This window comes from Mustela nigripes, chromosome 3 (assembly GCF_022355385.1).
Source record: "Mustela nigripes isolate SB6536 chromosome 3, MUSNIG.SB6536, whole genome shotgun sequence".
Classification (NCBI taxonomy): Eukaryota; Metazoa; Chordata; class Mammalia; order Carnivora; family Mustelidae; genus Mustela; species Mustela nigripes.
The window spans coordinates 20,662,055-20,680,304 of NC_081559.1; the positions used below are offsets into that span (position 1 = coordinate 20,662,055).

The 18,250-nt window shown below is 36.5% G+C and overlaps 1 protein-coding gene across 1 annotated transcript in view; it reads right to left on the reverse strand.

Moving 5' to 3' along the window:
• Positions 1-1,650: 1,650 nt before the first annotated feature.
• The window catches only part of ACADL (acyl-CoA dehydrogenase long chain), a 41,699-nt gene continuing 25,099 nt past the window's right edge, over positions 1,651-18,250 (reverse strand). The window contains exons 9-11 of the mRNA XM_059392664.1: positions 11,396-11,523; positions 9,113-9,199; positions 1,651-3,378 (exon numbers count right to left, since the gene is read on the reverse strand). Of these exons, the coding sequence (XP_059248647.1) occupies positions 3,285-3,378; positions 9,113-9,199; positions 11,396-11,523 (309 nt within the window). The 3' untranslated portion in view covers positions 1,651-3,284. The remainder of the gene's footprint in view (positions 3,379-9,112; positions 9,200-11,395; positions 11,524-18,250) is intronic.

Sequence of the window (18,250 nt, forward strand, 5' to 3'; positions counted from 1 at the left end):
CCATCTCAATGTCAAATCTTTCCAGTGACTCTAAATAAATAAATGCTGTGTGTGCCAAAAATAATACTGACCCAAGGAAAAAATGCCTCCTAGAAATCTTACACCTTGAGCAATAAACTCCTAAAATTACTAGATTAGTAAAGATTTACAGCTAGATTTTAAAATAGCATATTAAGACAGTCTCTTTTATCTATTACCATTTTCAATGACTCCATCAAAGAAATAGTGAAAATTTTAGAGCAATAATTATGATTCTAAAAACCTCAGCTAAAAAACAAAATTACTCAGGCTTTTTGATTCTCATTAATTATTTACACAGTGTAGCTCTCTTGCTGTGTTGGTCCAGTCTGTTCTTTTGAGCATTATTATTATTTATCATTTCTTGAGCACTTAGCACAGCGTGATAGACACGAGGACAAATTCCCTCCCTAGGGGACAACAATCAAAGTCACACAAGCAAAACACAAAGATTAGCTATTTAAGAAATGAAAACGAAATCAAAGGTTAGGAAACACATTCTGAATCCCTCCCCACTTTTTTTTTTTTTTTGCTTTCAGCTTTAAGCCCATGATACAACACATGCCGCTTTAGGGTCTCCAAAGAAGAGAGAAGTTGGCAAGACAAAATAAATAAGTCTAGGAGATAGAAAACATCCTAGACACTATGCCAAGAAAATATCCTATCTTAGAAATCCTTTCACTCTCTGTGATCTATAAATTACCGAAACCTATTCCTAGCTCTAGTGGACTGTAATAGCTTTGTGTGTGTATGATTTAGGTCTTCCCAGCAGACTTTTCTGTTCCTTTGCTTTTGATAAAACTACTCTCGCTTCAGGAACCGCCTCCCCCTGTCTGTGTATTCCTGATGAGATTGTCAATCATAATGCACCTTTCCTCTACCTTATAATGACATTGTGCTGAAGGCTGTAGGCCCAGAGAAGCCCAAGGTCATTTTAACAGACTGTGCAATGAAATTTCTCTACAGGGTCCATTAAACCTATTTGAAAAAAAAAATAATAATAAAAATAGAAATAAGAACAAAATACATGGTTACGGTTTAAGTGCTGGCTAAGCCCCAAATCAAGCCTCTGGGACCCTCTTTCCTATAGTTCTTTAGATTGTTGAACTACTCCACAATCCTTTTATCTTTATTTTTGGCCAGTGGGGAGGAGGAGGTAGAGAATCTTCAGCAGGCTCCGTGCCCAGCGTGGATTGGGGACTCAATCTCATGACCCTGACAGAGGTCATGACCTGAGCCAAAATCGAGAGTTGGGCACTTAACTGATTGAGCCACCCTACTGCGCCCCCACAATCCTTTTAAGCTGGCACACACAAGTTTGTGCTCACAATAGTACGAATAAAGTTTTCTTTTGTCATTTGCACCTGAAAGAATCCTGAGACATTAAAAGAACTTGCCCAAGATCCAAGGGCTCCTGTGAAGTAGAGTCATTATTCAAATCCAGGACTGTCCCTCTCCATCCACATAGTAGGCTTTTTCTACTATGCCAATGTACTTTTTATGTGTATGCTCCCAAAATAAAGTTTCCGTAAGACTGAGAAAGGAAGGAAAAGGGGCTGAGAGGCTCCGGGTCAGTCAGTTTAATCCTATATTGGTTTCCTGGTAATGGGGGGAGAAGAAAACCAGGAATACTGTAATCTAATAGAAATTTATTTTAAACCCATTTTGCATGGCATTTAATGCATATGAACAAGAACTCCAGGTAGCAATCATCCAAACTTCTACCCAAGAGCAAATCAAAGGTGCAGAATTCTAGGGAAGAACGACATCAAGGTATTTTCTTTTCCCTTTGCTCTACCCAGTTGTAATGGTTGCATTTAAAAAATAGTGTTTAATACCAACAGCACCAAATAAAATGTTTACGTTTTCGAAGTTTATACCTCTATTTGTTTCCTTTAAAAGTATCTTTATTCATTGTTTCATGGATGACATGGCTTGTTTTTGGCTAATAATTACTTTTAAGTATCAAATCAAATGTTTCACTTTCCCATCTTATTCACTTAAAAAAAAAATTTTTTTTAAAGATTTATTTATTTATTTGACAGAGAGAGATCACAAGTAGGCAGAGAAGCAGGCAGAGAGGGGGAAAACAGGCTTGCCACTGAGCAGAGAACCTGATGTGGGGCTTGATCCCAGGACCCTGAGACCAGAGCTGGAGCCGAAGGCAGAGGCTTAACCCACTAAACCACCCAGGCGCCCCTAAAGATCTTATTTTTAAGTAATCTCCATACCCAACATGGGGCTTAAACTCACAGCCCCAAAAGCAAGGGTTGTATGGTCTGTGGAGTGCACCAGCCAGCCAAGTGCTCCCTCATTTTCCATTTTAAATGATTACTTTATTATTGTATTTATCATGACTTGAAATTTTCTTGTTTATTGATGTACTTCCTCCTTTATTTGTTGCAACTTATTTGTTTATGCACTTATTAGCAGAGATCTTGCCAGTTTCATTTGCCATCATATTTTTCAGTTTGGCTTACAGAAGACACAAAGTATTTGCTAGTTTTTTAATGAACCACTGTTCCAAAATAAAAGTCACTGTTTCGATACCTATAAAGTATACCAATATATTGAAACTAAAGGATGACGAGTTGGTCTGTGTTTGCCCATAAATGAAACTGGGATGAAATCTGCTGAAATCCCAGGTGGTAAATGGGAGAACTGACCACATTCGCTAGTTGGGTGGGGCTGGGCAAATGCTCAGCTTGAGTCCTAGCAGTTCCAAGGCAGCAAGGCAGAAAGATCCTGCTTCCATCAAGGCTACTCTTCATTCATCAGGGACCCTGCAGAAGCTTTTGTCTGAAGAAATGATGCCACTGCTTAAAAACAGGGTTAGTTAGGATAGGGTGGTAGAAAGCATTTACATTGTATATTTATCCTTCCCTTTCAAAGTCAATGTGCTGTAACTATTATTAATGTTACTATAAGCAGTAATAGTAACATAACTGTTGATCCCCCAATTTGAAAGCAATTATGCTTTTTTAGAATTTCAGGGAGAACCAAAAACCAAGGTTTCTAGAGTCAGAAGATGGTTGCCTCTTAGCTATGTAAAAAATGAAAAGTTAAACCTTGTGCTGGAGAATTTCAGAATCTTCGAATTCAAAGTTTTTCCTACTACTGTATTAATTTCATATTTGATTTCTCTTCCTATAGAGAGAGCATATAAAAACATGTTTAGCATTTCCTCCCTTGCCAGGTTGCATTTCATCTTGAGTAGATTTAAAACCAGATTAGTTGTAATAGGATTCCAGGATGTGGGCAGACATCTACTTGTCATGGATGATCTCTCTTGCAATCAGCTCCTTCATTATTTCGTTGGTACCACCATAGATTGTCTGAACTCGGGCATCCACATAAGCTCTAAATAAATCAGAAGATGACTGAATGAGTAAAGAAAAGACATTGGAAATTACAAGTTTTGTCTTATCAACTCATAACTATTAGTTACTTTAAAGTGTTTATTTAATGAAATCCAAATAACAAAGTTCTTTATAAATTCCTTTTTTTGTTCACTACGTCATTCAACCTAGGTTTGTATAATTAGAAAAGTCTATTAAGATACTGATCATCTGTATAGCTTTGTTTTAGTTTGCTTGATGAGATTATAATTTCAAAATAACATTTATTCGTATGCTTCATTTGATTTAATTTTGTAAAACTTAGCCCATATAATAGCATTCTAAAAAAGGCTATGTCAGGTTTAGAATGGACAGAATGTCTTAATTTCTTGTTATCTTTACTGTTCCCTTAAAAATGTTGAAATCTACTGGTTTTATAAGAAACAAAAGAGAAAAGAATGTATCTATTTCCTAATATCTCTTTAGATTCCCACCACCAAGGCTGTATCAGGAGTATAAATTGATGCTTTAGAAAAGATTACTTCCCACAAAGTTAACAAGTAACTTATTTTCTAGAAATGGTTAATAGTCACTCACTCCAGTGATGTATGAGATTAAAATACTGAGTGCCTAAGTCTACTGTCACAAAAAAAAAAAAAAAAAAAGAGGAAAAAAGAAAAAACATTATGAGGAATTCACTTTTAATGGGAATGATAGCAACCATGATACTGTATACTTGTTTCTACCTATTCTCATCTCATTTTATCCTCCAACTTTATCCTCTCATATCCTTTAACCTTTATACTGGCAGGATAAATAACCTTTATACTGGAGGATAAATATTACTATAGTTTTGCACTAAAGGAACTGTGGTACAGAGCAGTTATACATGTACTAATTAATGGCTGCTATTTATTGGTCACATAACATAATTGGCAGGCTGGAATGAGAATGTATCTTGCCACTGTGGCAAGTATCATTTTTATTATTTCACAATATTTTCATTGGTCTGGGCATGCAGGACTAGTTATAAGCTTTGGACTTTCCTAGTAGACAAATTCAATGGCATTTTTTTTTCAAGCATAGAATTCTTTTGTTCTTATTTATTTTAAAAATTTTATTTATTTGAGAGAGAGAGAGCAAGCAAGAGCATGGTGGGGTGCAGAAGGAGTGTGAGAAGAAGGTTCTCCCCTCAGAGCAGGGAGCCTGAGGCAGGGCTCCATCCTAGGACCCCCGGATCCTAGGACCTGAGTCCAAGGCAGCCACTTAACCGATGAAGTCACCCAGGCGTCCTTGTTTTTTTTTTTTTTAAAGATTTTATTTATTTATTTGACAGAGAGAAATCACAAGTAGATGGAGAGGCAGGCAGAGAGAGAGAGAGGGAAGCAGGCTCCCCTCCCTGCTGAGCAGAGAGCCCAATGCGGGCCTCGATCCCAGGACCCTGAGATCATGACCTGAGCCGAAGGCAGCGGCTTAACCCACTGAGCCACCCAGGCGCCCCTTGTTTTTTGTTTTTAATTTAACACCTGAGACAAACTAAATGTGCCAGTTCTCTAGGAACATGACCAATTCTGGACTCTCTTTATCATGGTACCTTGCAAACAGTGAGCACTCCGTAAATATTTACTGATTTAGTATATTAGAAAGGAATTTTAGAGTCTCAATACCTACTTTTTGATGAAACTTGAAATATGAAGACATTTGCATTTTCAAATATATTTTTTCTTTTGAACAGCTTCCATGGTTGCCCACAAAACCCAGCACTTGCATGTAGAGAGCCTACCTAGCATTTCAGCCTACTTCAGCAATGTTTTTAGAAATTTTCAGACTGGGCTTTTTTTTATTTCCACATTAAGGAAGTTCCAATGGAGCAAGGTAAAGACAGAGATCAGTAGACCTTTTATAGATTACTAATTAAATTGAGTCATCAACTAAAATTAACAGAGAAGGGCAGCAGAAGGAATGTTTCACCACACAGTGATGAAGCTCTGTATCTCAGGCTATTCTCCCCAGCAGTGCAGAGGAGTCTTGAAATGGCATAGCTCAACATGCCTCACTTCTCACAGACCCCAAGCCTAATGAGTAAGATTGAAACAAGTTCACATGCTTACGACCAGTTATTTAAAAATAAACAAATAAAAAAAAGTGACAAAACAAAAAAGCAAAATAAACAACCCCAAACAAAACTCAAAACACATACACATACAATAAAACAGCTTAATCCAAGGATATAAGAAACACAATTAGAATGATTTTTTCCCCTCAAATCAAAGTCTGTGCCCTGCAACCACATACTGCCTAATGTGTCTAATCAGCTTTTTGATATTATCTACTGTTCTTTCTTCCTAACTTATGAAAAGTTCTTTCCTCATGTCTTTGGGGAAGAGAAATAGCAGTCTAGTTTAAAAGTTCATACTATCTTTGAAGTAACAAACCAGCCAAGAAAGGGATTAGTATTCCTAAAAGGAAATATAAGTCTCTCAAATTGAAACCAGGCATTTCAAGTAAGCCATCAAGCTACAGTATTTGCTTGCTACTGACCTGAAGGAATGGCCTCTTAAAAAACAGAGAGCAAGACTTACTCTGCACTCTGATCTTGGGCCATGTGGATGGGGGACTCGTCTTCACCTCATATGCCCTCTTTGGAACCTGAACTAGACTAGACAAACACTGAGCGAATACGTGTCTACATTTCCAGCAGAAGTTGTAATGGCACAGTCAAGTAGAAGAATATAGATATGCATTATGGTCTTACTTTCTTACCATTGGGAATATTGTGAATAAGATGCATTAATAGTGTGAGTAAAACATGAAAATGCACAAAAAAATTCCAATGATGGTTTAATTTGTGCTAGCAGAACTCAGTGTTTATTTCTGATTTCATGACTATACAAAGATAAAAAAATAAATCTGCTTTTGATTAAGGCTCATTTGAAATAGTTCTGGAAGGATATACCAAAATCCAAGTCCAGGAATTAACAAAAAAAATTTGTATCTATATCTAGATCAAGATATAGACATACATATACATATATATGAGTGTATATATATGAATGTATGTGTATATGTATACCTATGATTTAGCTACTTCATATCTACATTCTTGGGAATGTAAAAAAGAAAAGCCATTGCTGATGCTGAGTTTTTATAAAGGGTCATAAATTATACATACCCTGTGATTAAAGCTTCTGAACTGCCCCAATAGCTACAGAAAATTAGTAGATTATATCAACGCTGGAGCTTCTGTTCTTAATGTAACTTAACTAAAATGTTTAATTTTCCTTATTAAAGACCATAAATATATCAAATGTTTTCAATTATGTTTTCCAAAACAATAAATTTGAAAGTCAGTCTGAATACTAGTTTGATAGTTTTCCTCTTCAGATAGTCTGTATTTAGATTAAAATTAGAAGAGAAAAAGGTTTTAGAAGCCCATAGCATTCACATTCTCAGATCCAGAACTTAACTGGACTTCTTTCCAGTTTCAGTTATAAAATGTCCTTGAGGGCACCTGGGTGGCTCAGTGGGTTGAGCCCCTGTCTTCGGCTCAGGTCATGATCTTGAGGGTCCTGGGATCGAGTCCCACGTCAGGCTCTCTGCTCGGCAGGGAGCCTGCTTCCCTCTCTCTCTCTCTCTTTCTCTGCCTGCCTCTCTGCCTGCTTGTGATCTCTCTCTGTCAAATAAATAAATAAATAAAATTTAAAAAAAAAAAAAAAAAAAAAAAAGGAAATGTCCTTGAGAAAGTTTTATAAACTGAAAATTTTGCTAAATAAGAGAAAATTTTCTAGAGCAAAATGAATAATTAAATATTTAAGATATGAAAACTTAAGCCTTTTCATATTTGTTTTTTTCTGAAGTGCCAATTTTTTTTTAGTTCTAAAAAGTTATATTTTAGGGATGCCTGGATGGTTCAGCAGTTGAATATCTGACTCTTGGTTTCAGCTCAGGTCATGATCTCAGGGTCATGAGATCAAGCCCAGTATCTGGCTCATGCTAACTTGAGATTCTCTCTTTCTCTGTCCCTGCCCTGCCATTTGTGTGTGTGTGTGAGAGAGAGAGAGAGAGAGAATGAGAACACGTGAACACTAAAATAAATAAGTAAAATCTTTAAAAAACAAAATGAAAATAAAAAGTGGTATTTTAAAAGAAGACATAAATAACTGACAGGTATATGAAAAAATGCTCACTGTCACCAATCATCAGGCAAACGCAAATCAAAACCACAATGAGATATCACCTCACACCTGTGAGGATGGCTATTAACAAAAAAACAAAGGAAAACAGGTGTTTAAAAGAATGTGGAGAAATTGGAACCCTGCACACTGTTGGAGGGAATACAAAATGGGGCAGCTACTGTGGAAAACAGTATGGAGGCTCCTCAAAGAATTAAATAGAACTACTGGGACACCTGGGTGGCTCAGTTCGTAAAGCAACTCCCTTCGGCTCAGGTTGTGATTCCAGGATCCTGGGATCAGCTCCTGGCTCAGCACACAGCTTGCTTCTCCCTCCCACTCTGCCTGCTGCTCTACCTGCTTGTATTCTCTCTCTCTGTTAAATGAATAAATAAAAACCTTTAAAAATTTCTTAAAAAAAAAGAAAAGAACTACCATATGATTTTTTAAAAATCCCACTTCTAGGTATTTATTGCAAAGAATTGAAATCAGGCCCTCCAAGCGATATTAGCATTCACAAGTTCATTGCAGTATTATTCACAATAGCCAAGATGTGGAAACAGCCTAATGTCTATGCACAGATGAGTGCATAAAGAAAATGGAATGGAATAGTATTTAACCTTAAACCGGAAGGAAATTCTACAATAGGCGACAACTTGGATGGACTTGAACATTCTGTTAAGTGAATTAAGCCAGTCACAGAAAGACAGATACTATGTGATTCCACCTCTATGAGGTATCTAAAATAGCCAAATTCATAGAATCACAGAAGAATGATGGTTGCCAGGAACAAAAGAAGGGGATAATGGGGAGTTATTAATCAATGGGCTTAAAGTTTCAGCTGAGCAAGATGAGTAGGCTTCAGAGGTCTGTAGTGCCATGTTGTACTATAGTTACCTGTTCAGTATAGAGCACTTAAAAATTTGTGAAGAGGGTAGATACGATGTTAAATATTCTTACCACAGGAAACTAAAATAATTAATAGTCAATGCAAATTAAAGGAAGAATAATAATCTATTTTCTACCTGTTACATCAGCATAAGTTTTAAAAAACAATAACATTCACAGTTTAAGAAGATAAGCTGTCCTCAAACTTTTTTCATTTGGGTATGAGTTGCAACTAACTAGAGAAAATAATCTGGCAATGTATTAAAATTAAAAATATGTATACTTTTGAACTAGCAATACTACTTTTGGAATTCTGTCCTGTTGTAATTAAAAACACATGTATCTAAGACTAATGTTTAAAGGTGTTCTGTTGCAGCATTTATTGTCATAGTAAAAGAGTCAAAATAACCTGTATAATTATAGTTAACCAATAAAATACAGTATCATTCGACCATAAAGAAAGTGATATTAATCCTTCTGTATAATGATTCAAATAAAGCCATACTTTACTATTCTGTGTGCTTTCTTTAAAAAAGATAAAATCCTAGTAGCAAGCTGATAACATGAAGCTGTTTCATCTGCTTGAACACACTCTGTAGTCAGATGACAAACACAAAGATTTCACATCTTTTTCCTCTACACTCAGTGTAGAAAGTACGGTAAAGAAAATTTCCTTTTTCTTTACACCATACTCACTTTGCAATTGGGTACTCCCACATGTATCCCCAACCTCCATGGAGCTGGACACAGTCATAAGCCACACGGTTTTGTAACTCAGATGCCCTAGATGACCGAAATAAAAAGCAAAATAGGAACATTTGAAACGGATTTTCACAAAGTGCTTCACAATCAGGAAAACAAATTACTTCTGACTGTTTAAATACATACATTTATCAAACAATTACAATTAGACATATTAGCCAACCAGAGAAGATTGACATAAATTATGTATGAAATAAAACTCTGGACAATTTTCACATAATGAATATTTTGTTCACCAATTAGTTCTGGCTGGGTTTTTGGTAAGGCTAGAAATAAATGTGGAACACATAGACTATTAGGTTTTGGCTACTTTAGGCCTGAAAAGGACAAAGTAAAAACCTGATTTTGGTCTAATTAATTTAGATTCTTTGTCTGATCCAAGTAACTAAATAGTTATACAGCCCCTCTATTTCATTTTGCCTTGTAATATGTCTTTTTCTCCAAAGACATCAATTCTACCTGAAGGTTACAATTCTCAATTTACAATTCTGAATTTATTTTATTCTGAAGGTTACAATACTGAATTTCAGTAACTGTGAAAAAATTTTTTAGGGATTTTCAGAAATAAGCTGAAAGTAAAAGTAAAAACCCAAGTGTGAAGACTACTATTAAGGTACACACCATCATATAGGAAACTTGCTAAAGATTATTTGGGTATTATTATTCCCAAAGTATCTGAAATACTTGAGAAATATTCTTGATCTATCATAATAATTTTAACTACCATTAAAATTCATAAGGTAACTGATGGAGATTTTATTCATCTTAAGATAAAAACATAAGTTCAAAATGCTTTTCAATGTATTTTCTTTATTTTTTTCCTCTTAAAGTAATGCCTGCCCACAACATGGGACTTGAACTCATGACCCTGAGATCAAGAGTCACATGCTCTACTGACTGAGCCAGCCAAGAGCTCTATCTATTTTTCAATAGTGGAAAACATAAAGTAAAAGTAAGCATAACCACATTTTCTCATTTAAAATAATTTTTAACTCAAGTCACAGGACAGGTGAGGATGTTCCTAATATAAGAGCAGCAATATAATGATTAACAGGTAGGGCTCAGGGGGGCAGCCATGTTTGGAATTCTATACATTTTTGTATTTGGTAAGTATTTTAGTGAAATATTTACTGGGTTATAACTAGTTGCTTCCTCTGCTTCAATGTGAAGTAACAGTATGTCTTTAAACTTAGTGTTTTCAAAGATCAGTAAGGTCAATAGCTACCTGAATATCTCCTTTTCTAAAATTATCTAAAAATATTTTACACTTTTTTCAACTGGTCAAAGAACTTGCTATAAGCGTAAATGTCCAATGTCCCCCCCAAAGTACAAGTTCCTAGTAATTTCACATCAACTTCAACCTGGCAGTTTTATTATTTTGGAATTATTACATAAAGAGCTATCCTGCATATTTCCTCATTCTATTTCTGATTGAACTGAACACAAGTTAATGAATAATGACAGGAATTTTTTTCTAGTTATTTTTGGGCTAATGAGATGTGGGAATGTTTGTTTTTAAAACAGGAAACCAAACCCATTTCCAGAATCTGATTTAAACTATGTTCTTGCATCCTAAAATACAAGGAGTCTCTTTTCAATTAACTCATCTTTATTTACTTATTTATTTTTCAATTCATCTTTAATACCAGTGAAAAGTCTTTCCAAGACTTATAGGACATTTTCCCTTTCATTTAATAGAGAATGTGCAACATTTGAGGGGATAATCAATTTTTCGGAAATTTTTCTTAGATCTAGACAACACTTTAGGGAAATGCAATCCAATCTACTCATTTCACAGATATCAAAATGTTGATCCAGAAAGAATTAAATTTAATTACAGTTATTTAATGAAAGAATTGGGATTCAATCTCAGAATTCTAAGTCTTACTATTCTTGTTTGGTCTCATTACGGGCCACTTGTCAGATAATTTGAAATTAAACTCGTACTTGAATGAACTAATCAGTCATCCTTCTTCAGTATCTTAATATCTTATTTTCAATAGCAAGCTAAAAGTTAAATCAACTTGAGTAATTTTTAGCACATTATATATAGGCTTAATGGGACCTTCCAGTATATTTTTTTAAAGTTGATTCTTATTGTTAGTTTTTATTTTCACAGCCTTGTTCTTTTAAGACCCTCAGGGCTGAGTTTAAAGTTGGAAGAATTCCATAACAGTCTGTGCAAACACCACATTTTAATTATTGAAGCATGCATACCAATATTTCGCCATGGAGGCAGAGGCAGAATCCAGACGTTTCTTTTCATGCAGCTGGAGACAGCTGTCCACAAAAGCTCTGGTTACACAAATTTGTGTTTTTAATTCTGCTAGCTTATGTTGTACTGTCTTGAGTTTGAAGAAAATGAAAGGAAAAAAATTGAGCATAAAAAAGAGCATATTTATAGTCACCTAGCATATCAAAAATTATATAATAGAAGATCTTTAGAGCAAAACAAAAGTGGAATTACCAGTTCTTTTTCTTCCTCCCAAAGAGGCATGTTAAACTAAATAGCTTAAATTTAAAACACACTATATTCATTGCTAGAAAAACCTATACTAAAAGAGAAAAAAAGAGATAAATACATAAACAATATCTCATGTTTTAGATTTAAAAATTTAGACCATTTAGGGAAACTGCTTGAAAAACAGCATGGCTTTAATAGGTGAGCACCATCTGGTGGCATAGTCCTTTAATACAGCTGTTGAAAACACCCATTTTCCTCCAGAATCTAAATCCACGAAGAATTCGTGTTTTTCTTCTTTCTTATAAAGAATTTGTCTCTATTAATGAAATTAAGTATACACATTATTCTGCTTCTTTGTCTTGGAGTAAAATAATAAAGTAACAAGCTGGAAGGACAATGTTAAAAATAATTATTAGACATTATTTTTTTTTAAGATTTTATTTATTTATTTGAGAGAGATACAGTGAGAGAGAACATGAGTGAGGAGAAGGTCAGAGGGAGAAGCAGACTTCCCATGGAGCTGGGAGCCCGATGTGGGACTCGATCCCGGGACTCCAGGATGATGACCCGAGCTGAATGCAGTCGTCCAACCAACTGAGCCACCCAGGCGCCCTAGACATTATTTTATATTGCAAAGTATTTAATCTGCATCTACAGAATGTAGAATAAAAGCATCAGAGCATGCAAGAGATCAAAGTCCAGTAGCCTCCAACTTCTTCCACATCTTTCCACTATGTATATATCTCTATGGATATCCCTACATATAGCTAGTCTCTAACTTGAACTGAATGGTCTGGAATGGCCAATGTGATATATTATACTTTCTCCTGCTGGCCACAGACAACCTATAGTAGCCTTTGAAGTCATTCTCTCTGTTCCCAAGTGTTTTTGACTGCTTTCACTTCAATCAAATGGTCTTTATTCCAGATTCTTGGCTCTCATACTTTGAATTCTGAGTTCACATCTGGTCTCCTTGGCGCACCAACTCTTGAACTTCCTTCAGGAAACTGGCTTGGATTTGACATATTAGCCTTCCACTTTGGGTAACCCCCTGAAATACACCCCATTCAAGTTGACCTCTTAGGTTCAAGGCCCAGCTATGGTCAGCTGGCTCTGTCTTCCTTGTGGAAATTCAGATAGAACAGAGTTTTGATCATTCTATAGAACTAATGAGTGAGATCTTTGCTGTGACTATTAAAAGGCATGGAAGTTAGTGACAGAGGTGGCGCAGTCAAACTCAAACTAGAAATTAATGTGCCCTACCTATGCACTGGTAAGTTCAAAGCCATGACTGAGTCCCCAGAAGGAAGGCTTTAGGGACTAGATTCTCAAGAGAATGTTGGCTCTGCCATTCCTATTGGCTATGGCAATTCTCAAACTACAAAAGCGAGCCTTTTAGCATCATTGTGATGGGGACAATTGGGGTGCTTTCTATTTCCAGAAAAGAGTAGAAAAGGAACATAATTAAGACCCAGGACCAGGCAAGATCTGAGTGTCAGGAGGAACAGGCACTATGAGGAAGAGGGTCCTCAGAGGTGTATGAACGGAACTACCATTTCAATGAAAAACCCAACTGACTGCCTTTCCCTTGGCCTTACTCCACCCTATTCTAGAAACAGACAATATGACTGGCACCTAATAGTTCCAAAACCAAGCAGTAGGAAGGTTGGCATCACACTTTTCCCACCTCAGTATCCTGGCTTCTGATTCAGAACACGCTGGGACACATCAAAACCTTCTTCCCCTCTCACTCTTTCCCTTACGTTGTTTATCTCCCTTTCTATTCATGCATATTTAATTACACCAAACCTCTACCATCTAATCAACACAAAGTTTCCTACTTCTACACCACACATCCAAGATTACTCACAGAAAACTTAAAGATGGAAGAAATGAAAAAAAGTGGGGGAAAAAATGTTCTATACATTGAAAACAGATGAGTATATATTCCCTCTAAGCCTATTCCTGGTTTAGTTCAATGACACTTATTTTCAATGGAAAATAAGTAAGAATCTGACAATTCTTTTTTTTTCTTTTTAAATTTATTTTTATTTGAGAGAGAGAGAATGCATGTGCTCATGCAGGGGTAAGGGACAGAGAGGGACGGGGAAAGAATCCCAAGCAGACTCGCTACTATGAGCAGAGCCCAATGTGGGGCTTGATCCCACTGACCCTGAGATCATGACCCAAGCCAAAATCAAAAGTCAGAGACCCAACTGACTGAGCCACGCAGGTACCCTGACAATCTGACAATTCCTAAGATACTTTTGCTCTTTCCCCACTGTAATGGCACCCTTGAGAATTTATGCTCTATTTACAATGTGAGAGAATCAGGATCTCTAAGCCCAATTCCCCACCTGAGAGCTATTTCTCTAGGAATGCTGGGAGCTTCCAGAAGCTGAAGTTAAATTTCAGATCAGGGTGTGCTCATTTAGAACTCTTGCTTTAATCCATTTAGTGAAGTCCACAGGTTTGAAGAAATGAATGCCTCCAAGAATACATAATTTACTCTCTGGGGGACAAAGAGATTAAATACTTGTATATTCTTGGCATCACATTGTCCTGGCTCTTCATTGCAGACATTGCCTCAGGCTTTCAGAAATTATTCTGTAATGGGTGGTGGCTAATAACTATACCACACATTATTAGCAAGGTGCTTCTTGTAATTGATCAACACACTTGTAGCAGTATTTCCAAGCATTCATTAATAATTGCTAATAGATAATACTGCAGCTAGCATTTAAAAAGAAAATCCTCAAAACTTAATGAGTAAATCAGAGTATCTTTCAGAGTTCTGAACGACATAACCCTTTGAATCATAGAATTATGGAACCTGGAATACACTTTGGAGAGGTTACCTAGGCCATATTCCATTTAAACAGCACAGAGTATGAATGAAAGGAAATGAAAATCCTATAATTGCCACTGAAGTATGATAGGTCTCCATCCTAAAAAGAATATGATTTTTTGGTGGAATATAGCTAAATGGCAGAGAGGCCCCAATGTTCAAAATTCAAGAATAACATAGAGAAAATAAGGAAACTGAATAGTTAAATGATCATAAGATGACACTTGGCTAGGTATAATATGATGTTTAAAGGTCTTCTATTTCATTTTAATAACTAGAACAATAGTGTACCCGGCTCCAGGATAGGAGCTATAGGCAATATATTAGTTGTTCATCTTCTTTGAATACATTCCAAGACTGAACACAAAAATATTATTCAAAGATACTTATTTCAATAAAACAGAAAGATTAGATGAAATATCTCAGAAATCTGGGAGGTGCCTGGGTGACTTGGTCATTAAGCATCTGCCTTTGGCTCAGGTCATGATCCCAGGGCCTGGCACAGGGCTGCTTGCTCAACTGGGGTCTGCTTCTCTCCCTCAAACTCCCCCTGCTTGTGTTCCCTCTCTCACTGTCTCTCTGTCTCTGTCAAATAAATAAATGAAATCTTAAAGAAAATAAATGTCTCAGAAATCTAAGAACACACACATATTTACTTAGAAAACCATACTACAGGTAGTCCTGGTATACTGGTGGAAGTGATGCTACTGCCATCTAGTGACATTTTGGTAAACTACCTTTGAAAGGAGGCAATAAAAGCCTTTTCAAATCCTTTTAAAAAGATTGAAACGATCTTTATTTTTTCTATCAAAATATATGTATTTATTTAGCATATATATTAATAAAATACATATATTACAAACTTTGTTTTTTCTATGGGAAAATATTATGCCAATTTCCTATTCCTTCAAGGTCCAATGTCCAATCAGACTTAACATTCTGAATTACAGACAATCTGGGTAATATCATAGTCATCTTTGTTTTAATTTAATATGAGTTCCATAAAAGGAGATGTAGATTTCCAAGGAGATGGAAATAATTTGGTTCACTTTGAATTTTTTAATTCTTAAAAATATTTTATTTATATATTATATTGGAGAGGGAGAGGGAGAGCACAAACAGGGTGAGCAGCAGGCAGAGAGGAAGCAGGTTCCCCGCTGAGCAAGGAGTCTGATGTGGGGCTCCATCCCAGGACCCCAGGACCATGATCGGAGTCGAAGGCAGATGCTTAACTGACTGTGCCACCCAGACATCCCTATTTCTTGAATTTTTAAAAAAGATTTATTTATTTCAGAGAGAGAGAGAGCGTGTGTACAGGGTGGGGAGGGCCAGCGAGAGAGGGGGAGTCTTAAGCAAGCTCTGCGCTCAGCACGGAGCCTGACTCAGGGCTTGAGCTCAAGATCCTGAGTTGAAATCCAGAATCAAACACTTAACCAACTATGGCCTCCCAGGCTCCACCAGGTTCACTTTTTATAGTAACCATAACAGGGCTAAAGGCATGAAATTGGTGGTGGCTGGATTTCAGAAGCAAAAGCTATTACAGACATACCTTATTTTCTTGCTCTTTGCTTTACTGCACTTTGTAGAAGTTGCATTTTTTTTTTTTTTAACAAATTGAAGGTCTGTGGTGACCTGTGTTGAGAAAGTCTATCTGCGCCATTTTTCCCAACAGCATTTGCTCATTTGGTGTCTTTGTGTCATATTTTGGTAATTCTCACAATATTTCCAACTTTCTTATTATCACTATATTTGTTATGGTAATCAGCGATCTTTGGTATTACTATTCTTCTTGTTTTGAGGCACCACGAACCACGCCCATAAAAGATGGTAAGCTTAATCGATAAATGTGTGTTCTGATTGCTCCACTGACCAGTCCTTCCCCTATCTCTGTCCCTCTCCCTATTCCCAGAGACACAAAAGTACTGAAATGAGACCTACTAATAACCCTACAATGGCCTCTAAAATCCAACTGAAAGGAGTCACATGCCTCTCATTTTAAATCAAAAGCTAGAAATGATTAAACTTCCTGAGGAAGGTATGAAAAAAGCCAAGCCAGGCAGAAAGCTATACTTCTTGTGCCAGTTAGCCAAGCTGTGAATGCAAAGGAAAAGTTCTTGAAGGAAATTAAAAGTGCTCCTCCAGTGAACATGTGAATGATTAAAAAAAAAAAAAAAAAGTAAACAGCCTTATTGTTGATATGGAGAAAGTTTTATGTGTCTGGATAGATTATCAAACCATCCACAACATTTCCTTACGCCAAAACCTAATCCAGAGCAAGGCCCTAACTCTCCTTAATTCTATGAAAACTGAGAAAGGTAAGGAATCTGAAGAAGTCTGAAGTTGGCAGAGGTTGATTCATGAAGTTTAAGGAAAGAAGCCATCTCCATAACATAGACTGGTAAGTGGAATTGGCCAGTGCTGATGCAGTAGCTATAGCAGGTTACCCGGAAATTCCAGCTAAGGTCATTAACAAAGGTGGCCACACTACACAAGAGATTTTCAATGCAGATGAACCAGCCTTATATTGCAAGAAGATGCCATCTACAGCCTTCATGGCTAGAAAGGAGAAGTCAACGCCTAGCTTCCAACTTCAAAGGACAGGCTGACTTTCCTGCTAGGGCCTAATGCAGCTGGTGACTTTAAGTTGAAGCCAGTGCTCACTGGCCATTCTGAAAATCCTAGGGACCTTAAGAATTATGCTAGACCTACTCTGCCTGTGTTCTAGAACTGGAACAACAAAGCCTGGATAAAATCTCATCTTTGTACAACATGGTTGATTTTATTGAATATGTTAAGCCTACTGTTGAACTCAGAAGAAAAAAAAATCCTTTCAAATATTACTGCTTATTGACAATGTACCTGATCACCCAAATTCTGACTGAGATGCACAATGAGATTCATGTGGTTTTCATGCTTATTAATACAACATCCATGGATGCATCCATGCAGCCCATGGATTAAGGAGAAATTTTGACTTTCAAGTTGTGTTATTTAAGGAATACATTTCATAAAGCTGTAGCTGCCATAGACAGTGATTTCCTCTGCTGGATCTGGGCAAAGTAAAGTGAAGACCCTCTCCAAAGAATCCACCACTCCAAAGGTCATTAATAACATTCAAGAATCATAGGAAGAGGCTGAAATATCAACACGAGTGGGAGTTTTTGAAGAAGTTGATTCCAATCTTCCTGGATGACTTTGAAGGATTCAGGACTTCAGTGGACAAAGTGACTGTGGATGTGGTGGGAACAGCAAGAGAACTAGAATCAGAAGTGGAGCCTGAAGATAGGACTGCACTGGCGCTATCCTACAATAAACCTTAACAGATGAGGAGTTGCTTCTTATGGATGAATGAAAAAAGTGGTTGTTTTGGAGATGGAATCTACTGGTAAAGATGCCAAGAAGACTGTGGAAATGACAACAAAAGATACAGATTTTTACATAAACTTAGTTGATAAAATAGCAGCAGGGTTTGAGAGGACTGCTTACAATTTTGAAAGAAGTTCTGCTGTGGGTAAAATGTAGGCAAAAAGTATTATATGCTACAGAGAAATCGTTCGTAAAAGGAAGAGTCCATTGATGTGGCAAAGTTAATTGTCTTTTAAAAAAATTATTATTATTTTTTATTATTGTTGTTAACATATAATGTATTATTTGTTTCAGGGGTACCGGTCTGTGATTCATCAGTCTTACACAATGCACAGCGCTCACAACACATACAGTTCATTGTTGTCTTAAAAAAAGGCATAGCCTTCAGCAACTA